Here is an 18,587-nt window from a genome sequence, read left to right on the forward strand (position 1 = left end):
ACCTTTACTTTGTACACGTGTATCTTTTAAGAGAAGTCTACAAATCGTTTAAATATACTTTTTAATAGGTGTTATTCGAATTAAAAATATATCTTTCTTTATTTTAACTACAATCAGAATATACAGGGTGTCCCACCATTGGTATACTAAGCGCGAAGGGACGTGTAGTTTTGCATACACTGATCACGTAAAAAATACATAAACAACAAAATTACATAAAAAAATTTTTGATAAATTTTTCCTGAAAATCCATGTTTTCTTCTCTAGCTTCGCGTAGCCGTCATATACCGCTTCTCTAATGTGAGCTTTTTGACTATGAAAACATAATCTTAAACGATAGCTCACGTGCTAGTGGCAAAAATGGGCGGGCTGCTTCTTAGGGGTGTACACATAGAGTTTTAAGAATTCATCTATTTGGAAAAAAAATGCGTCTGGAATTTTTTAAGTAATTTTTACGTACTCAGCGTAGGCAAAACTATAACCTCCTTTGAGCTTAGTATACCAACAGTGGGACACCCTGTATACGTAACATATTTTGTACGTTGGAAATGTTCAAATACCACAACAGATAACTATTCCTATTTAATGCTTTCAAAAATGTAATTTACATACACAATTGTAATGTTAAGACAAACGAATTTATTTATTCATTTCGTAGAGTTAAATTCTTAAACTTCTACAGCTGTAGTCGCAGCGTGAAAACACGCTGCTTATAATTTACAAGACAATTTATCACGCAGTTATTAAAATATAATTCACAGCGCTGAACGAAACTATCAGCATATCCATCGTGCGTGTTCATTTGGCCGACAACATATATTTACTGAACTCGGCCGGAGCATTAATCTACGGAGCAACAATTAATTCGCCTAACCCTGTCGCCGCCACGTGCGTCACGGAGGTAATTTATACGTCGAAGACAACGGTGGGATTAGTGGGCCTGTCATGGGACAGTGTTGAGTGTTAAAAACGGTGGTTGACAATTGTTTGAGGCCGTAGGTATGTGATAGTTTTCAAGGCAATAGAAGAAATAAAAGTTGGGTATTTAATTTGTATTTGAATTGAGAAGTAAGAAAATTTATTTCTCGACCATTGACATGTAATCATAACGTAAAATAACACTCAATTTAACTTATAGAGCATTAATAATTCAGTCAATGAGGATGCTTACAATGACAAGTTCCTTCCAAAAAATATACTTCAAAATTACACAAAATACACTTTGAGTATGTTTATTTTTAAGCTATAAAACAGTATAACATGAAACAATCAATAATTGTATGCATAATGTCCGTGGAAGACAATGTGTGGGATTAGGGGTATGGGGCCGGTTGATAAGGCCCCCGGGGCTTAGCGGTTGTGTGCGCTCAGCATTGTGCATTTGAGGGTTAAATTTTTAGCAATTATATGCACGCTTTGGAGAAAAGTCGTAAAATACAACTAGTGGTAGAGCTCTGAGTTATTTTCGAGTGTGTGTGGAACTGTTTTAAGTAGTTCTGCGTCTTATTGTAAATTAAAAATGTTCAAATAAGACGTTCCATGCAATAATAATCAATGAATAAAACGATTCGAGAAAAATACTTTTAATTTAAAATTAAAATAAAATAAATATTTTTATTCCGTATTCATAAAGGATGATCATATTAATTGGCATCAATCCTAATACAGTAATTTAATAAGCGATTAATATTCAGACCTCCGATACCATAAAGGAAAGCAAAATTAAATGTCCATTCCACAATCAAATAAATAGCAAAGAAAATAAAATCATCAAGCCTCAGCCGAAAGTAAATTCAAACGCGCAATTTTAATTTATTAAATTCAATTATAGGGACGTTTTCGCCGGAGCAAAACGAATTTATCCCAACAATATATCAATTATATCTTAATTTGGAAAGCCATTCAGAATTATATTTCAGAGAATTTCGCGACAACCTATAATAGTAGTCGGAGTTTTTAAAGATTTTACATTCATTATGTTGTAATTGAAATGACGTTCGCTTGAAGCTGAATGAGCCTATATTCGTTAGGAATTTTGTGTCTCAGATAATTGCCTCTTCTGATATTTTGATGTAGCAATGACCGGTATGATGCAACAACTTGTGTCTGCATGTTATATTATGTATTGATACAAATTGCAATTCATATTTCCTCTAGGAAAGTTTAAATTTTACGAGTTTTCAATAAATGTCACACATGCGCATCGAAATATGCATTAAACAATAAACGGTATGAAATTTCTTGTACTAGAGCATAAAAGTTCCACTCAAAATATTTATTATTAACACCACTAACCGGCTATGTCGTAAATTCAACAGCGCGAAACTGTAGCAATGTGCAAACTGACATTTTTATTCGATAAATGCAAGTCGATAAAAATGTGGCCGCATACACCGCGCCCTCTTCATAGCGAATAAATAATGCCCACCTCGCCAGCAATGTACGCTGAAATTCGTAGAAGTTCCCGTGTGGTCATAACTAGTTTTAAAAAAGCATATCGAGCTAAATTCGACAGGCTATGGTCACGTGCGCCGCGTTCTAGATAAACATCTAGTCAGCTTTCGAATAAATTGAGCACCCACTGTGCTGTGATATCGCTTTTTAATGTGTTTATTGTTGTAATGTACATTTGTGTTGTTTAAGGACTCTATATTTAATTCATAGGCTTTTAATTACGGCTAACGGACTTCCAATAAAAAAGCTTAGCAACAGACGGAGTGAGCTTCCTTTTCATGTATGTATGTATCATGTTCTGAATGTAATTTCTAGATTGTTTAATTTTATTTTTTATCTTCACTGTGACATAGTCTATCAACCTGTAACAACATAACATTTGTAATAAATCAAATGATAAAAATGTAGGCACATTACAAAGTATTTCAGGTCTCTGTCACATAACTCTTCAGGGATATCTCTCGCGCAGGACGTAAGCAAATAATTGAAAGCTAAAAGTGGACGATGGCAACTGGCAGGCTAAATTTTATTTCCCAGCAGAACCGGGGAATTGTTTTACCAGTTTTGCACAGCATGCTGTACGCGCTGAGAATTTTATGAGCTGTCAAATTTACAAATACATTTTATTACGGTTGGCGGTCTGTAAATGGAATTGAAACGTCGCAATGCTTTTGTAGTTTTTAGCTAGAGTGAAATATGGTTAAATGGGGTGTCGGTGCGGCGTTTAGTTGCGTTTTATTTGAGTTCGCGAGCGGTAATGGCCGAGTTATTGGTTTAATGATTTATTGAAAGCGGATGATTGATTTGTATTCAAGTGCCTGCTAAAAATGTAGTTCAAGGTACGAGGCACTCTAACGAAGAGAATGAATTCGCAAAATATTAAATTGTTTTATAGTGATGCAGTGAATTATGTGCTACGTCATTATTAATACGAACAAAATACAAAAAGTGGTTGAAAATACAGTGTTCGTAAATTCCGATGGTACTTAAATAATAAAAATTTCAAGCCGTCTAAAAACAAGGTAAAGGAGTTAGAATCGCGAATGAGGCTTCACTTGGAGTGACGGCTTCAGGGGAATCGAGTTAGTGTATTCTAGAGTCCAGTACGGTAAAACTTCGTGCAGGAATTTTATACTGTATTTTGTGGGGCAGTGGTTTGTGTTATATGAATAAACAAGTGTTAAATCAACTGTGGCAAATCAGTAGGTACTAAAACTATTTCTAAAGTTTTGTTCAGTACTTCTGCTCTTTTTTTCTATTTATGGACTAAGTTCAATTTTTTTTATTCACACCTTTAATCGAGCAGTTATTGCCGCTGCGTTGTGCGGCGTTGAGCATTTTTTAATTGGTGAAAATATTTTTGGTAGAGTTCGCGTCATAGAGATACAGATATGCAATTTTAAATTTTAACCCTAAGATTATAAACGTTAAGTTTTCATTTCTATCGACAGTCCCAAATAGCAGCTTCATTTTTATTGCAGAAAACATATCAATAGCTTTTTTAACTTTCCTTAACAGTGGCATTACTGTTACAGCTATATAGATGTTTTTTCGAATAACTTAACATTATTTTATAGGTAAAGAGCATACGAATCTTGTACCCAATTAATCGGCCAATATAATCCGAGATGTAGTCATCCAATACCAACAGAGTGTTCCTACACTCCGGAATGTTTCTGAATAGCCAGCGTGCTTGCGCGTGCATTCTTGTATATCTATATTTGAGACAACATTTGTTTAGGTGGTGTTAGGAACTGGGATTGTCATGTTGGTACCACGTTCTTTATGTTGAAGTTTTGGGTTGAAGTCTTTAGTTCGAATGATACATAGACTAATCTACTATATAAAAATAAGTCGGGTTTTCCTTCTTGACGCCAGAACGCACGAACCGATTTCCACGGTTTTGCATTCGTTGGAAAGGTCTCGGGCTCCGTGAGGTTTATAGCAAAGAAAAGGTGTCTCTATAATATAAGGTATTATAATAATTAGGGCCGATTTTCCAATCCGTGGATAAAACTTATTAGTCGAATAATATATCAAACAACCATTTCACACGTGTATCCTATTGCCTAGAAACTAGAAACATTGCCTCTTAGTTAATAACATTTAAACCGATACATAGAGTAATTTACTTTTTGAGTACATTTTATATCAATTACGAATGCTGATTGAATAGGAACTGAAATAGACTAGCTTGTTGCAATCCCCCAATTCCCCCCCCCCCCCCCCCCCCGATTAATTTAACTAGAAATGAAGCACAATTTTTTAAAGTAATCACTAAGCTTTTAAATAATAATTTAAAAAAAGATCCTATAATGGTGTATCTAATTGGTTAAAAGTTTTGAGGTTAACATACGACCGAAGTGAGAACCTTCTCTATAAATAAAACATCCGCGTTTCAAAAGCTGCGCTCTCCGTGTGAGCGTAATCACAACACGCAAATAAAATTTAAACGGAGTTTGTATAAGATAATAATTGCCCTTCAAGGCTTCGTCGAACTTTCCAGACTTTTCATGTCTAGTTAAATTTTAAAGTTCTAACAAGGTGGTGATGTTTACTCCTTAACTTTCACAATTGATCCGAATATAATTTAGGTACAAGAGGGCTTCTTTCGTGCGAATCCGACAATAACTTGTCTGAGTTAATCAGGATAAGAAAGGCTTTGTTTATCAGTACGTAGGCTTTGGGAAATGAAAGGGCAATTCTGAAGAAAACGTTGAAATTGAACCCTTTACCGTGTAGCATAATAATAATTACTAGCCAACTTATACTGTACTTATTATTATTATGGTAACTATAACGGTTGGTGAAGTCAAATTGTGTCAGGTTATTGTTAATAGAATAGAGAGTTTATAAATATATTTAAATAATAAATTTAAAGCCTCTAAAACAATCGAGAGGCTCTGGCACCGGAACTCTTTTTAAAGAGTCTAATAAAAACGCTTCCGCCATAGCTGTAGAAAACAGAAAACAGGAAAGTGCTACAAAGTGATACAAATTTCATGTTTTTATTTCATAAACAAATTTACACAGCTTTAGAACTAAACACGGCTGCGATTTGTAAAGCTAATTAGGGTTCTGCGGTGAAATACGGTGCGTATTTTTCTTTCCTTGATAAATCGCTGCGCCAAGCACATTACAGAGGATTCGATTGCATATTGATTTTGCTAAGAATTAGGTAAAATGTATTAAATGGATTAAACACAAAGTGATAAGGTTTTATAGGTTTTTCTTGTATTAAATGTCAATACGGATAGAGAACTCTTTCTCTAGAAAGTTTGTTTTTTTATGAGGAGAGATCACAAATTAATAAACGAGTTATATTTCTGCAGATAAGTAATTTCCAATTAACACATACACCTTCTAGAACCACTTAGAATTTGAATTTATTAACACACAATAATGCTAAACATACATAGAGAATTGAAATCAAAATGAGGTTAATCTTCTTATATATAAAATTCTCGTGTCACAATGTTAGTCTGCATACTCCTCCGAAACGGGTGGACCGATTCTCATGAAATTTTCTGTGCATATCGGGTAAGTCTGAGAATCGGCCAACATCTATTTTTCATATGTACCACGGGCGAAGCCGGGGCGGACCGCTAGTTTAATATATTACAATGGAAATTGATTAGCAGCTAATAAAGCTCAGAAATATATATTCTCAGCGGCAATTAAACAAACTGGAAAGTTGTAGCTGTCAGTAACGTGATCGGGATTGCAGAAGTTTGGCGTTCACTGCAAGTTCCAACTATTAACAAGCGAAGAATACGAGTGAGCTTTCTTTGTAGACTTCGAGTAGGATTATCTTTATACTGACGTAACTTTTAGCCAATTATAATTTAAGTTCAAATTATATAGTAGGTAATATAGTATTTTAGTTTCACTACATAGTATAAAACAAAGTCGCTTTCTCTGTCCCTATGTCCCTATGTATGCTTAAATATTTAAAACTACGCAACAGATTTTGATGCGGTTTTTTTAATAGATAGAGTGATTCAAGAGGAAGGTTTTAGTATATAATTTATTATGTTTTAGACAAAGCGGGCAAAGCCGCGGGCGGAAAGCTAGTAAAATTATAAAAGTGTAGTACGAAATTAAGCTAAGCTTATATTTTGTAGAATAGGCATGTGACAAACATAATTGAATTACAATAATTCGATGCATTAGACTATTTTTTCAGCAAAAGAAACTAGAGAAACATAACAATTAAATAATAAATCATGTTCTTAAAAAAACTTACTGTCACATAATATTCCAATAACCTTAACAAACCAAGATAGAAAATACACTTGCGCCATTTTCCGTAAGAGGACATAGAACCTATAACATTGACATTACATCATGTACCTACAATTACATTTATATATTAATTTTTAACAGAAAAATGTTTGTAAACTTAGTAATGGATGAACTTTAGTATATCCCGGTCATTAGACCTTGTCGACAACAGATGTCACTGTAGAATATAACAAGGGTGTGTTTTAACTATTTTGATGGAATGAAAAAAGTGTATAATAGTGTCTAATAGTGTCTTTATTTGGTAAAAAAAAGTGTATAATAGTGTCTTTATTTGGTAAAAAAAAGTGTATAATAGTGTCTTTATTTGGTAAATTATTGTGCGAAGTGTCGATGCATCGCTACGACCCGCCCGTCCGTGCTTTCTTTGACTTTTCAAGCCTGGTTTTAGTGTCACGCTGACTGTCGGCGCTGACAGCCGAAACGTATGAACTCCTATGAAGCATACCTTCTACCTACGTATTATTCTAAAACGCTTCACGGAGGTTCGTACACTTCGGTGACACCGACGGTCAGCGTAAATACCGTTCCTAAAAACAATGGAGGTTTCGTTTTACGAACTTTGTTTTTTTATTAATATTGTTTATGTTTTCAGGTAGCATAGAGGAAATCTACAAATATTTTAAAATGACAAGTGTTACTAAGATATTTGGTAAAATTCATAATATTAAACGTATTAATTAAATTCATGAGGAAATACATATTAGAAGATTTCAGTACAATCATCATAATAATATGTATGCATAAAGTAATAAATAATCCAGTATTAGTCAGTCAGTTTTAATGGCGATGCTTTCAGATACAAACAACAATGTGGTTACAAGTAAATTTAGCCTTTATTGCAATATTTCATTTCAATAAATGGCGCAGCAAATTGAAATCTATTGACACGCGTTTCGGTTCATATTCTAATGTCTTTAGTTGTACAATTTATTTATTCGCTGTAATTTGTAACGAGAGTGCGTGACTACATACAATTTTAGCGTCCTGACATTTGATATTAACTCTTATCTCCGAGGTGGAAGATCTGATTCACCTTGCCGCCGTCTCACCTGATCGATGTCTCCGAGATAGTTCGTGACAGTACTTAAAAGCTTATGATGCGTTGTTTTATGAGAGGTCTTTCATTGGACAAACGGAGGGCGCTTTTTCTCATACTGTATTATTTTTTAGTGCGTTGAGTCATTTTTATTATCATTATCTTTTATAGACGAGTCGGCAATTGCGGCTTAAATCTGGGCTAGAAAAATGATGCTGGATTAGACGGTTTACGAGTGATTGAGCGTATGTATATTGTATAAGGTTCGAGCGGCCCCGTCATTAAAGCGGCTCGACGGAACACAGTGGGTTTTTAGTCGGTAAGAATCCTACATAACCCACGGCTCCTTCCCCGGGGGCCGTGGGCATATATGCAAGATTTCCACCCTTAAAAAAAGATTCGACACTAGTTAATTGTGCCAAAAAATACAATTATATAAAATCTAGGCTTTAATTTCGAAAAATTCAACTCTTTGTTCGATTTTCAACAATTTCCAACCAAAAAAAAGTAAAACTATATAACGTCATTATGAACAATTTGCGACGTCATTGAAAGTACTGAATGTCGGCAATTAGGCACGTTCCGGATAATAACATAAATTGTTCTGACCTTTAAACATTATAATTAACATGACTGGAAGTTAATGAGCTAATTTTTGGACCTAGTCGAGTCAGGTAATACTTTGAAACATTCCTACGTCTAGCTATCGTTATGATTGGAATTATAGTTCTTTTATTAGTCTTATGACGTATTATAGGTTAGGTTAGTACACATGAACCATAATAAAATTTAATGAATATAAGAAAATATTAAATAATAATTTTAATTATAGCCTAAACTATTAACTATTAACAATTAAAGTAAGGTCACAATGTACTCAACAAATTCCGATGAATAGAAACGATTATATTAGCGAGTTCACTGTTCAAAATGCCAAAAATGCGGATCAATTAAATGAAAAAGAATGCCGTATCATATAAAAAATGTGTGCGTGTACTAGTGTACACACGTAAGAAGTGAAACTTCTTTATGACCTTATTTTTCAAAAAATAATTTACTATAATATGCAACTTTACAGAAATACGTCGAATCACGCGTGGTAGGGATAAGAAAAAGATGGCGCGTAACGGAAAAATGTCACGCGTAACGAAAAAATGTTACACTAATTTTTTCCAACCTCGATAAAGAAGTTTCACTTCAATAAAATCTTATATATAAAATTCTCGTGTCACAATGTTAGTCTGCATACTCCTCCGAAACGGGTGGACCGATTCTCATGAAATTTTCTGTGCATATCGGGTAAGTCTGAGAATCAGCCAACATCTATTTTTCATATGTACCACGGGCGAAGCCGGGGCGGACCGCTAGTATTATTATAAAAGATAATTCATTAATTTAAAACCATAAATAGGAATTTATAATTTTATAAATTTATTCAGAAATCTTCCTGGTTATAGATAACTTTGTAACATTCCGTAGTTTTATATTTTATCATCGTAATCTACAAATAATTGCCACGGTCATTCCGCTGTTTATGAGATGTTTCTATGCGGCAATGAACTTGTTTATATAACGGCAACGCACTAACTGAAGATAACGCAAATTACACCTATATAGTATAACTGTAATCAATAACGATAAGAACTCGATAACACGTTTAAATCTGAAGCAGATTATAACGTCTAATTAATGAATAATTCAATTTTACATTTTGCATGTTGTTTACCACGTTTTTAATAATTACATCATAATGCTGTTATATTATCTTCTGTTGGATACAATTTAATAGAAATAAATTTAGAAAGAGTAAATCTAGTTTCTATATTTTATGAGATCATCGTATCACCTGAATTGTGTTGTTAATCTTCTCTGAAATACTCGATATTCACGTTATCTCGCACCGAAACTTATCTCATTCCACACATGTCATTTTCCTGATAACGCCGCGGGATGCGATGGCCTCCGATAACAGCGATTAGTACTATTTACAGCTAGTATTAGTCTAGACATGAACGTTGCTGTAGTCATCGGGGCCTCTAGCAACCTAGGCTACCAAGTGCTCAAGAAACTAACCAAGATTTACGATGGAAAAATATACTACACGACAGAGGACGACACCACCGGCTATCATATCTACGAATCATTGGATAAAAACCCACAAATCGAACACTATAGATTGGACGTAACCTACACAAAAAGTATCATCAACTTCAGGCACTGCATTCAAGATCGAGACGAAAGAATAGAACTGTTAATAAACAACACGGATTATGTATCAGAAAAAAACTTGAGTCATGCGGAAAAAGTGCGGCGGACTTTAAGTGTCAACTTTTATGGGTTCATAAATTTTGGTAAGCTTGTTTATCCATTGTTAACGGAAAACGCGAGGGTCGTTAATGTATCCGGCCCCGCTGGACTCTTAGCCACAATTGAAAACGAAACAATCAGAGCTAGAATAAGCGATCCAAATCTTACAGAGGATGAGTTAGTAGCGATAATGCAAGAATATGAAGACGCAGCTAGAAAAGGCATTGAGAAAACCGAAGGTTGGGGGATGCACGTATACGCTGTCAGCAAGGTTGCGCTCAATGCAGTGACGTTCCTGCAACACAGAGAGTGGTCCGATAAAGGTATCATAATAAATTGCGTTAACCCCGGCAATCTGTCGACTAAAGAAAATAGGAAATCTTCAAGAGTTTTCGAGGAAGGAGCTAAAGCGATTTTGTATCTCGTGACAGAAGCACCTTTGACGTTGAAAGGAAATTTCGTGTGGAGCAATTATAACGTTATACCTTGGAATACCGATCCGTACGTTGAAGTGACGACAGTGTAGATGTTAGAATACAAAAGTCGGCTCAAAGTGTATAATAATAGAGTGTTTAAGTGTCTACTCGTAGACTGTTAAAGTGTAGACTCTCGTGTTGCAATAAAAGGATTCAGAGCTGCAAATTGTTAGGATTTTATCGAGATTTTTATATCCGCAATAACTGTAACTGGTAGTTTTGTCTTTAGAATTTATGGGCCATAATAACAGGGGCTAAGCAGTGCTCGTATTCACGCGGTCATTAAAAGCAGAATATGTTTCGTCGCGGAGTTAGTAGGATGCGGTTGGCTCGAATTTTTTTGTTATGAACTATGTACTAAATACTAATATAAGTAGTGTTTTATAATATGGTCTGTTCGTGTCATACTTTTATGGGTTATTACTTATTAGTTATTTATTAAATTGTATGCTTATCTTTTCCGTGATATGGTCTGCATATTTGTTAGTTTGTTAGGTAGCATTATCATTACCCACATTTTCCTTAAAATAGTGATTATTATATGTGTAACGTTACTCGTCTCTAATTGAAAGACGACTAAGTCATGCTTAGTATTATTTAAATGAACAATATCTAATCGCAATTATATGTTGGTGACACAATGATATAAAAAATATAATATCAATTATACTTTTTATATCATTTTGAACACGTTTTAAGACGATGATATTATATAATATGAAAAATTTGGCCACTATTAGCTACGTGTGTAAAATGCACAATCATCAGTAATCAGTATATTTCTTAGAAATTTCATAAAAATAAAGTGACTCCACTATCTATCCAAAGTACATTTTTAAAATTGTAAAAATTAATTTTGTAAAAGACGATAATAAATATTATACTATCATAAAAAAAGTATATATTTTCTATATTATCTAAAATATCTATTACAATACTTTAAAATAATAATTTAATACGAATCGATTTGTCTGAACTGTTGTTTGTAAACGAAGCAACATTCTTTGTAAATTATTTACAAGTCTTGCAAAATTTTATGAGTCATAAATTAATGTGACATTGTAAGTTCATTGTATCTTTATTGTTGTTGTTTTCATTGCCATTGTTTAAGTATTTGTAAAGAAAGTTTGATTCTTAATTTATTTACCTGATTTAAAATTGAACTTATGAAAAGTGAAGTAAAAATAGATAAAATATAATGTATTAAAAAAGGAGAGCAACAGAATTTGTTTTTCATAACTTTTTAGTTAATAGATATTTATTATATTAAATTTTTGCAGTGCGTCATTGTAAAAATGTCCATTTTATATTTATTTTAAACTGTACTGTAAATTAAATAATGTTAGAATTAAATACTGTATGATTAAATTATTAATAGCTATTTTAGAGTTCTACCTAATAAATTAAGCATATACAAACAGAAGCGTGTGACTATTCGTTCCATAAGACAATATTAACAAACGATTAAAAAATTCTAATAGTGTACATATCGTAAAATAATTTATTAACAATTCCCTCACATTCCTTAAAATAAACAGATAATAATATGTAGTGCGATATCGCATGATAGAGATAGCAAATTACGATGACTCCATTTTTGCGTAACGATAACCTATAAACGATTACAAAATATGTACGATTGATAAAATCAAAGATTTGTGCGACACGGTAGGCGAATAAATTCGTATTGATTTAATCTACAAAAATTGTACTACTGTTATGAACGCGAACGTTTAAGGGGATGGATGGAAAATGGATGATCAGATCTGGATGAAATTTAGAATAGAGATAGATGATGGATATGCATATGTCTTTATAAGGTATCTTGAATTACTAAGAGCTGAAGATAGTCTGCAATAATAATCATCTATGAGAGAAACTCAACTATAGTAAGTGATTCACTATACCAAGTTCATGTTATAGGTTCATATTATAGCTTACCACCCGCGGCTTCGCCCGCTTTGTCTAAAACCTAATAAATTATATACTAAAACCTTTCTCTTGAATCACTATATCTATTAAAAAAAACCGCATCAAAATCCGTTGCGTAGTTTTAAAGATTTAAGCATACAAAGGGACATAGGGACAGAGAAAGCGACTTCGTTTTATACTATGTAGTGATAATAGGCATCCATGCGTACGAGCCGGGTTACTAATTTGATTTTAAATGAAAATATTATCCACCTTATACTTTATTTTACGAATACATTAATTTAAGTCCAAATTTAGCATATTATACAAGTACTTATTTGGTTCTAATAGGTATGTATTAACATACTAACATATTAAGGTGTACACTAAACTCAGAATAATTAGTATAGCAAGCGTCGATACAGCCGGGAGGATTGTAGCTACATGTACTCTTAGTCTGTCTTGAGAGGAGGGACTTTATGAGATACCAGGTAAGCTTGTTAGATACTAGTAGGAGTGAAAATATATAGTAAACGTATTGGTGCCATTTATTTCACTCTTCACTCTCTATAAAATAGATTTGATTAAAGTGCTGTAAAATTTGGGAATGCGATTACTGTAATACAGTACTAAAGAAATATTTTCTTTTCTATATAGGTTATTCTATTTTGCTTACTTACATACTCTTTGGAAAGAATACTGGAGATTTAGAAGTTTACCCTGCATTAGCTTCCAGATTCTATAGGCTGTTGTTATTTACTTGATCTGCCTATTGCCCTATAAGGTCGTTTGACCATGTTCTTAATTATTATCTGTCGATACATTTAATATGACACATAACAAAAAGTTACAAAATGCCAAGATCAATGTTTTCAGTTTCATACTGTTTTCTCTTTTCTTTTATTCCTTTAAAAAACAGCCAGTTTTTATGTTCCTTAAGATTTATAGGCAGGTAATTTATCTTAACAGTAGATAAAAAGTGGCTTTACATACTTTTGATTGATTTCTTGGCTTTGATAAGTCGTAAACATGTTTTACGTTCTGTGAATGACATTGCCTTACAATAAAAGTTAAGCTATTCAAATCACAACTCTAATTATTCAGTACATAAAGCCCTTATTGCTTTTCAGTTGTTTTGTATGGTTGAAATTTTAATCCTGGGCCAGATGTACTGATTTCATTTATTACTAGCTGTGCCCCGTGGTTTTACCCGCAGTGCTCCGCTATTGTTTTTCCGAGCGTGATATTAAAGCCTGCCTTCCTCGATAAATGGGCTATCTAACACCGAAAGAATTTTTCAAATCGGATCAGTAGTTCCTAAGATTAGCGCGTTCAAACAAACGCTTTAAATATTAATAAAAGGTATTAGTATAGACAAGTACCTAGAATCATAGGTAAATCGTAATAGTGGGTGTGGGGTTAACTGTAATATTTATATTAGATTAGAGGTGTGAATATTATTTCAGATTAATTATTCGTGTTTTTATGCCTACAATAAAAATGGAAAATCCAAAAGTGCACGCCTCATAATTTTTTTTTAATAAATATTTATTAATTATTATTTTTGTTTATTTAATAACAATTAAACCACATCGAATCAGACCCTGAAAAATGAAAGGGTTCTATTCCTGAGCATACTCAAGCGTAAGAGAAAAAAAAAGACTCGATTAGTAAAGTATTTCGGTCGCTATCGTGTTAACAAGAAAAAGGATCCGCACATACAGACACACGGACGTCCAAGACAGAACTTTTTTAAACTGTTTTTTAACTAGTTTAAATAACAAAAATGACATCAAAAATATCATGAACGTTAAAAATAGTGTTTTTTCTTAATATGTGTGTGTATGTATTATCTTACAAGTGCAATGTATGATACATAAAGACATTTTAAGTTTGAAAAATCAGATGTTTTGCGCGAAGTGACAGTAGTACCCACCTCAACGCTTCGCTTATGAGGCGTGCAAAACACAAGCACATAAATAAAAAGAGACGTCCATACTCACAGTGATATTTGCAGTTTTGCCTAGTTTAAAACTAGATGGCGCTGCGCGAAACATCAGCTAATATTTGTATTATTGTGACAAGACTGACATGAATAAGAGTAAATATTAAAATAGCATGTATTCATACAACAGTGCAAAGAGGATAATGAAACATCAGCGCTAACAAGCACGCTCATGACAGTTTGATTTAAAACAACGGCAAAGTAAATGTTTCTTTTGAGTGTCTATTGAGCTTGCCGCTGTAACTCGAAAGAACAACAGTGTTACGCGAATATGGGACGGGATAAGCAAATCTAGATGGATATATTAGTTGATAGTATAGTATTTTACGCAGAGTATAGAGAAAACGAGCTGTGCCCCGCGGTTTTACGCGCATTGCTCCGCTTCTATTGGTCTTAGCGTGATGATATCGCTTATATACCTTTCTCGGTAAATGGACTATCTAACAGTGGAATTTTTTTTTCAAATTGGGCCTGTGGTTCCCGGGATAAGCGAGTTCATGCAAGCAAACAAACAAGCAAACTCTTCAGCTTTATTTGCACTTTTCCTGCACCCGGATTCGGTGTAGAGACATAAATATATAATAATAATATTATGTCACTCCACCTGTGGCGTTGTAATTGTTAAGGCTGTTTTAAAAATTGAATAGCTATTAATTAATAGGCTATATGTAATTAAAATAAATACAAATAATATATTTTTATAGAAATTGAAGTGAAATCGTGGACGTAATAGTGTATTTCTTATTTACAAAAGGCAAAGAGTCCGCAAATTGCTTTTGACGTCCATTACGAGGGAATTGGTTAAAAAAGAGGAACTTTCGAAGTTCGATTAATTAAGTTCTTAAGTGAAAAGTGGAAAGTTTACACGAATGGACGATTATGGTGAATTATGTTGATTTCGTTAGCACTTTCTTTATACGTAAATACGTAGTTAGTGTTTTACTACTTGGGCGGACGTGAGGGGATAGAATCTCTAAGTGTATATTTTGTTGTCTTTTATTTTTAGTGTTTTACTTGTATTCTTTACAAATAAATTTATTTTAGTACGTTTGATATTTACGTTTGATACAAGATTGGCTTATTTTCAGATGAAATAGCGTTATGGAGATCTTTATTAATTTTTACTCAACGAAAGAGGTTCTTAATCTATTGTTTGTGTATTATGCTATCCGATTATTTATAATAATATATATAAAAATGGAACCCGTTTTCCTTGGTCACGGCTATACGCGTGAACGGGTGGACCGATTTCGATACTTCTTTTTTTATTATATTCCTTGAAGGTTAAGGTAAAGGTAAGGTAAGTACGAGGAAGGTTCTTACGTAGAGAAAACGTAAATATGTACCACGGGTAGGGTTGCCAACCGTACTATAATATATAGTATTGTACTATATTTCGGGTCTGCGTACTATATACTGTTGAAAACATATATAGTACGCAAAAATACTATATTTTCAACACCGACAAATGTTACAAACAAATCCTTCATTAAAAAAAAATAAGAACGCGCCTTTTAATTATTGTTAAGATGGCTAAGTCATATAACCTATTGCGCATATACCAGTGGCGAGAAGAAAGAAACAGAAGTAGTGTATCTATTTATACTAATCTATACTATCTATATCTATACTAGTATAATATTATAAAGAGGAAAGGTTTGTAATTATGTAAGTATGTATGTATGTATGGTTTTTACGCATAAACTACTGGACCGATTTCAAAAATTCTTTCACCATTAGAAAGCTGCATCTTCATTGAGCAACATAGGCTATATTGCATTTAAAAAAAAATTAGAGATCCTTACCAAAAATGCAATAATGTAACCCAAGGTGTAAAAAATTCCTTAATAAAAATTCTGTCATCGCATGCGCTGCGGAATCTATTGAAGACAGAACAAAACAATGTTCTACGGTATTATAGAATGGATCAATATTTACAAGAGAGTCCGCGATACCATATGTCCATCTTCAGTAGTTATGTTACTACAACAACTTTTTTACGTTTTCAAAGTAAATAGAAGTGCCGACAGTAATCAAACCATGTTATCCATACACATATATTAATCCTTATCCCATTAAATGATGTTTTATTATAGACTGTTTCAATACCAGCAAAATACTTTTTAAATTAAAAAAAATTGGATATTCCATTCAAAAGATATAACGAATTTTTAAAAGTGTCAATCTACAGAAAATTAGTAGGTATACTGTTTAATACAATGAGCAGGCGTAGTGCGGGACGGGGTGAAGGTGATTTTCATGTGATTAAAAATTAAACCTATAGTCCGACCTATCCTCCTAAGGACCAATGGCCTCATATAAGTACATAAACACCATCACCATTACAACCCAAAGCACCAAAAAGTTTTAACTAAATTACCAACCACCGTCCTCATCCGATGACAAAATCGAAAATTCGAAATATCTTAAAAAATACCGCGCTTTTCTGCCTATGATCACTGTGTAACGCGATTGGCTGAATTGAACTATTAGGTTTGGTAGGTAAATGGGTTATCCAATCACAGAATTTTAAAATACTTTAGTTCAAGTTTTTAAAATGGCTGGTCAACGTAACAGAGGTAAGTTAAATCGTTAATTATCATATTAATCTCTCACTTGATTTTCATTTGGTATTGAAAAATAAATAGTAAAAACAGTACAGGAACGTATTTTAATTAAATTTAACGAAACAATTCATATTGTATTTTTTAAATTCACGGATAATTTTTATGTGATCATGTGAGAACATTGGTCGTTACTTACAACATTATTTTCATTTTTTTTGTACTCAGTTGAAGACATTGGTAGTCAATGACTATAAAACATTAAATAAGTTAATAATTTATTTTGTTGTTTTACAGTATTTTTTGAGTATAATTGTCCTGTTTTATGATTATAATTTATTTAAACTGTCAACAGGAATTACTATTGCAATCAAAATAAACAGTTATCTTCCTTATTTTTTCAGTTATTCGTGACGATAATATCATCGATTTCCTAGCCGACTGACGGAGATTTTATTCCTAGTGATGAAGACTTAGGAGACCCACCATTTGTTTCCAAATCGATTTTAGTTAGCTCATTGATATTTCAAGTTCCTAATATTGTACTTCCAATGTTTTTATTTCTTTTTTTAACATATGTTCAGATAGTTTAGATATTTTATTACCTAATATGTAGTAAACTTACCTACACATTTAGAATTTAAGAAAAACTGTTTTTAATTCTTTTGTATACTTTTTAGAGGTTATTGTATGATCTCATATGTTGTAACATAAGTAAATAAAAAAAATCTACAAGTAAAACCTAATTTTAATAAAAAAATTTTTGGATTCACTTAGGTCTGATGTGATCACATGGGAACAAAATAAATCGAGTTTTTTTTTCAGAAATGTATTCTATAAGCTATATTTTACACAGATAAAAAATCCCACAAGTAAATTTTAACTCTAACAATAAAAAAAACAAAAAAATACCATTGGGTGGCAGGTCTGTTGTATTTTTATGTACTCAGGTGAGAACAATGGGTGGTAATGCAGAATAGGATTTTTTTAGCTTGGTCCTTAGGAGGCTATAGTAGACTTTTCACTGTCACGATATCGCTATCTATGCGGGTGAAACCGCAGGGCATTGCTAGTCATTAATAAAAAATGAGCTTTTGATTTATATTAATTAAAAAATTGAATGTGACAAAGCTTGACACTTTTATTTTAAACAAAAAGCTGTTACACAGTGCAAGAAGTGCAAAAAAAATATAGTTTTTATAAAAAAAATATATAATTGTCTATTTTTTTTGTTTTTCCCATAAAATACTATATTTTTTTTAAATGTACTATATTTTTTACACCTTATTTTGGAAAATACTATATTTTGATGATGAAGTGTTGGCAACCCTAACCACGGGCGAAGCGGGGCGGACCGCTAGCTTATAATATAGATAAGTATAAAATAATCTATCATCTTTCCGCTTTTTCACTACTATAAATTCTGTCTTACATTTAACAGTAATTCGTATTCCACATTTTGCATGCGTATTGCTAAGACCTTGTCTGTATTAAGCTTTAGTTCGAGTACTGTTTCAAACACCGGCTTT

At 32.9% G+C, this 18,587-nt stretch overlaps 2 protein-coding genes across 2 annotated transcripts in view; both read left to right on the top strand.

Annotated features, from left to right (window-relative positions):
* l(3)mbt (lethal (3) malignant brain tumor) overlaps positions 1–18,587 on the top strand; it is a 250,249-nt gene that overhangs the window by 131,288 nt on the left and 100,374 nt on the right. The gene's annotated exons all lie outside the window — the stretch shown is intronic.
* LOC149485562 (carbonyl reductase [NADPH] 3-like) lies at positions 9,725–11,200 on the top strand. Its single transcript, XM_089698693.1, has one exon. The coding sequence runs from the start codon at positions 9,804–9,806 to the stop codon at positions 10,626–10,628; it is 825 nt and encodes a 274-aa protein (XP_089554819.1). The 5' UTR covers positions 9,725–9,803; the 3' UTR covers positions 10,629–11,200.

Source organism: Colias philodice, chromosome 9 (genome assembly GCF_061535455.1).
Source record: "Colias philodice isolate Cphi_HAF_F1 chromosome 9, ilColPhil1 Martin Lab GWU primary, whole genome shotgun sequence".
NCBI classification, from domain to species: domain Eukaryota; kingdom Metazoa; phylum Arthropoda; class Insecta; order Lepidoptera; family Pieridae; genus Colias; species Colias philodice.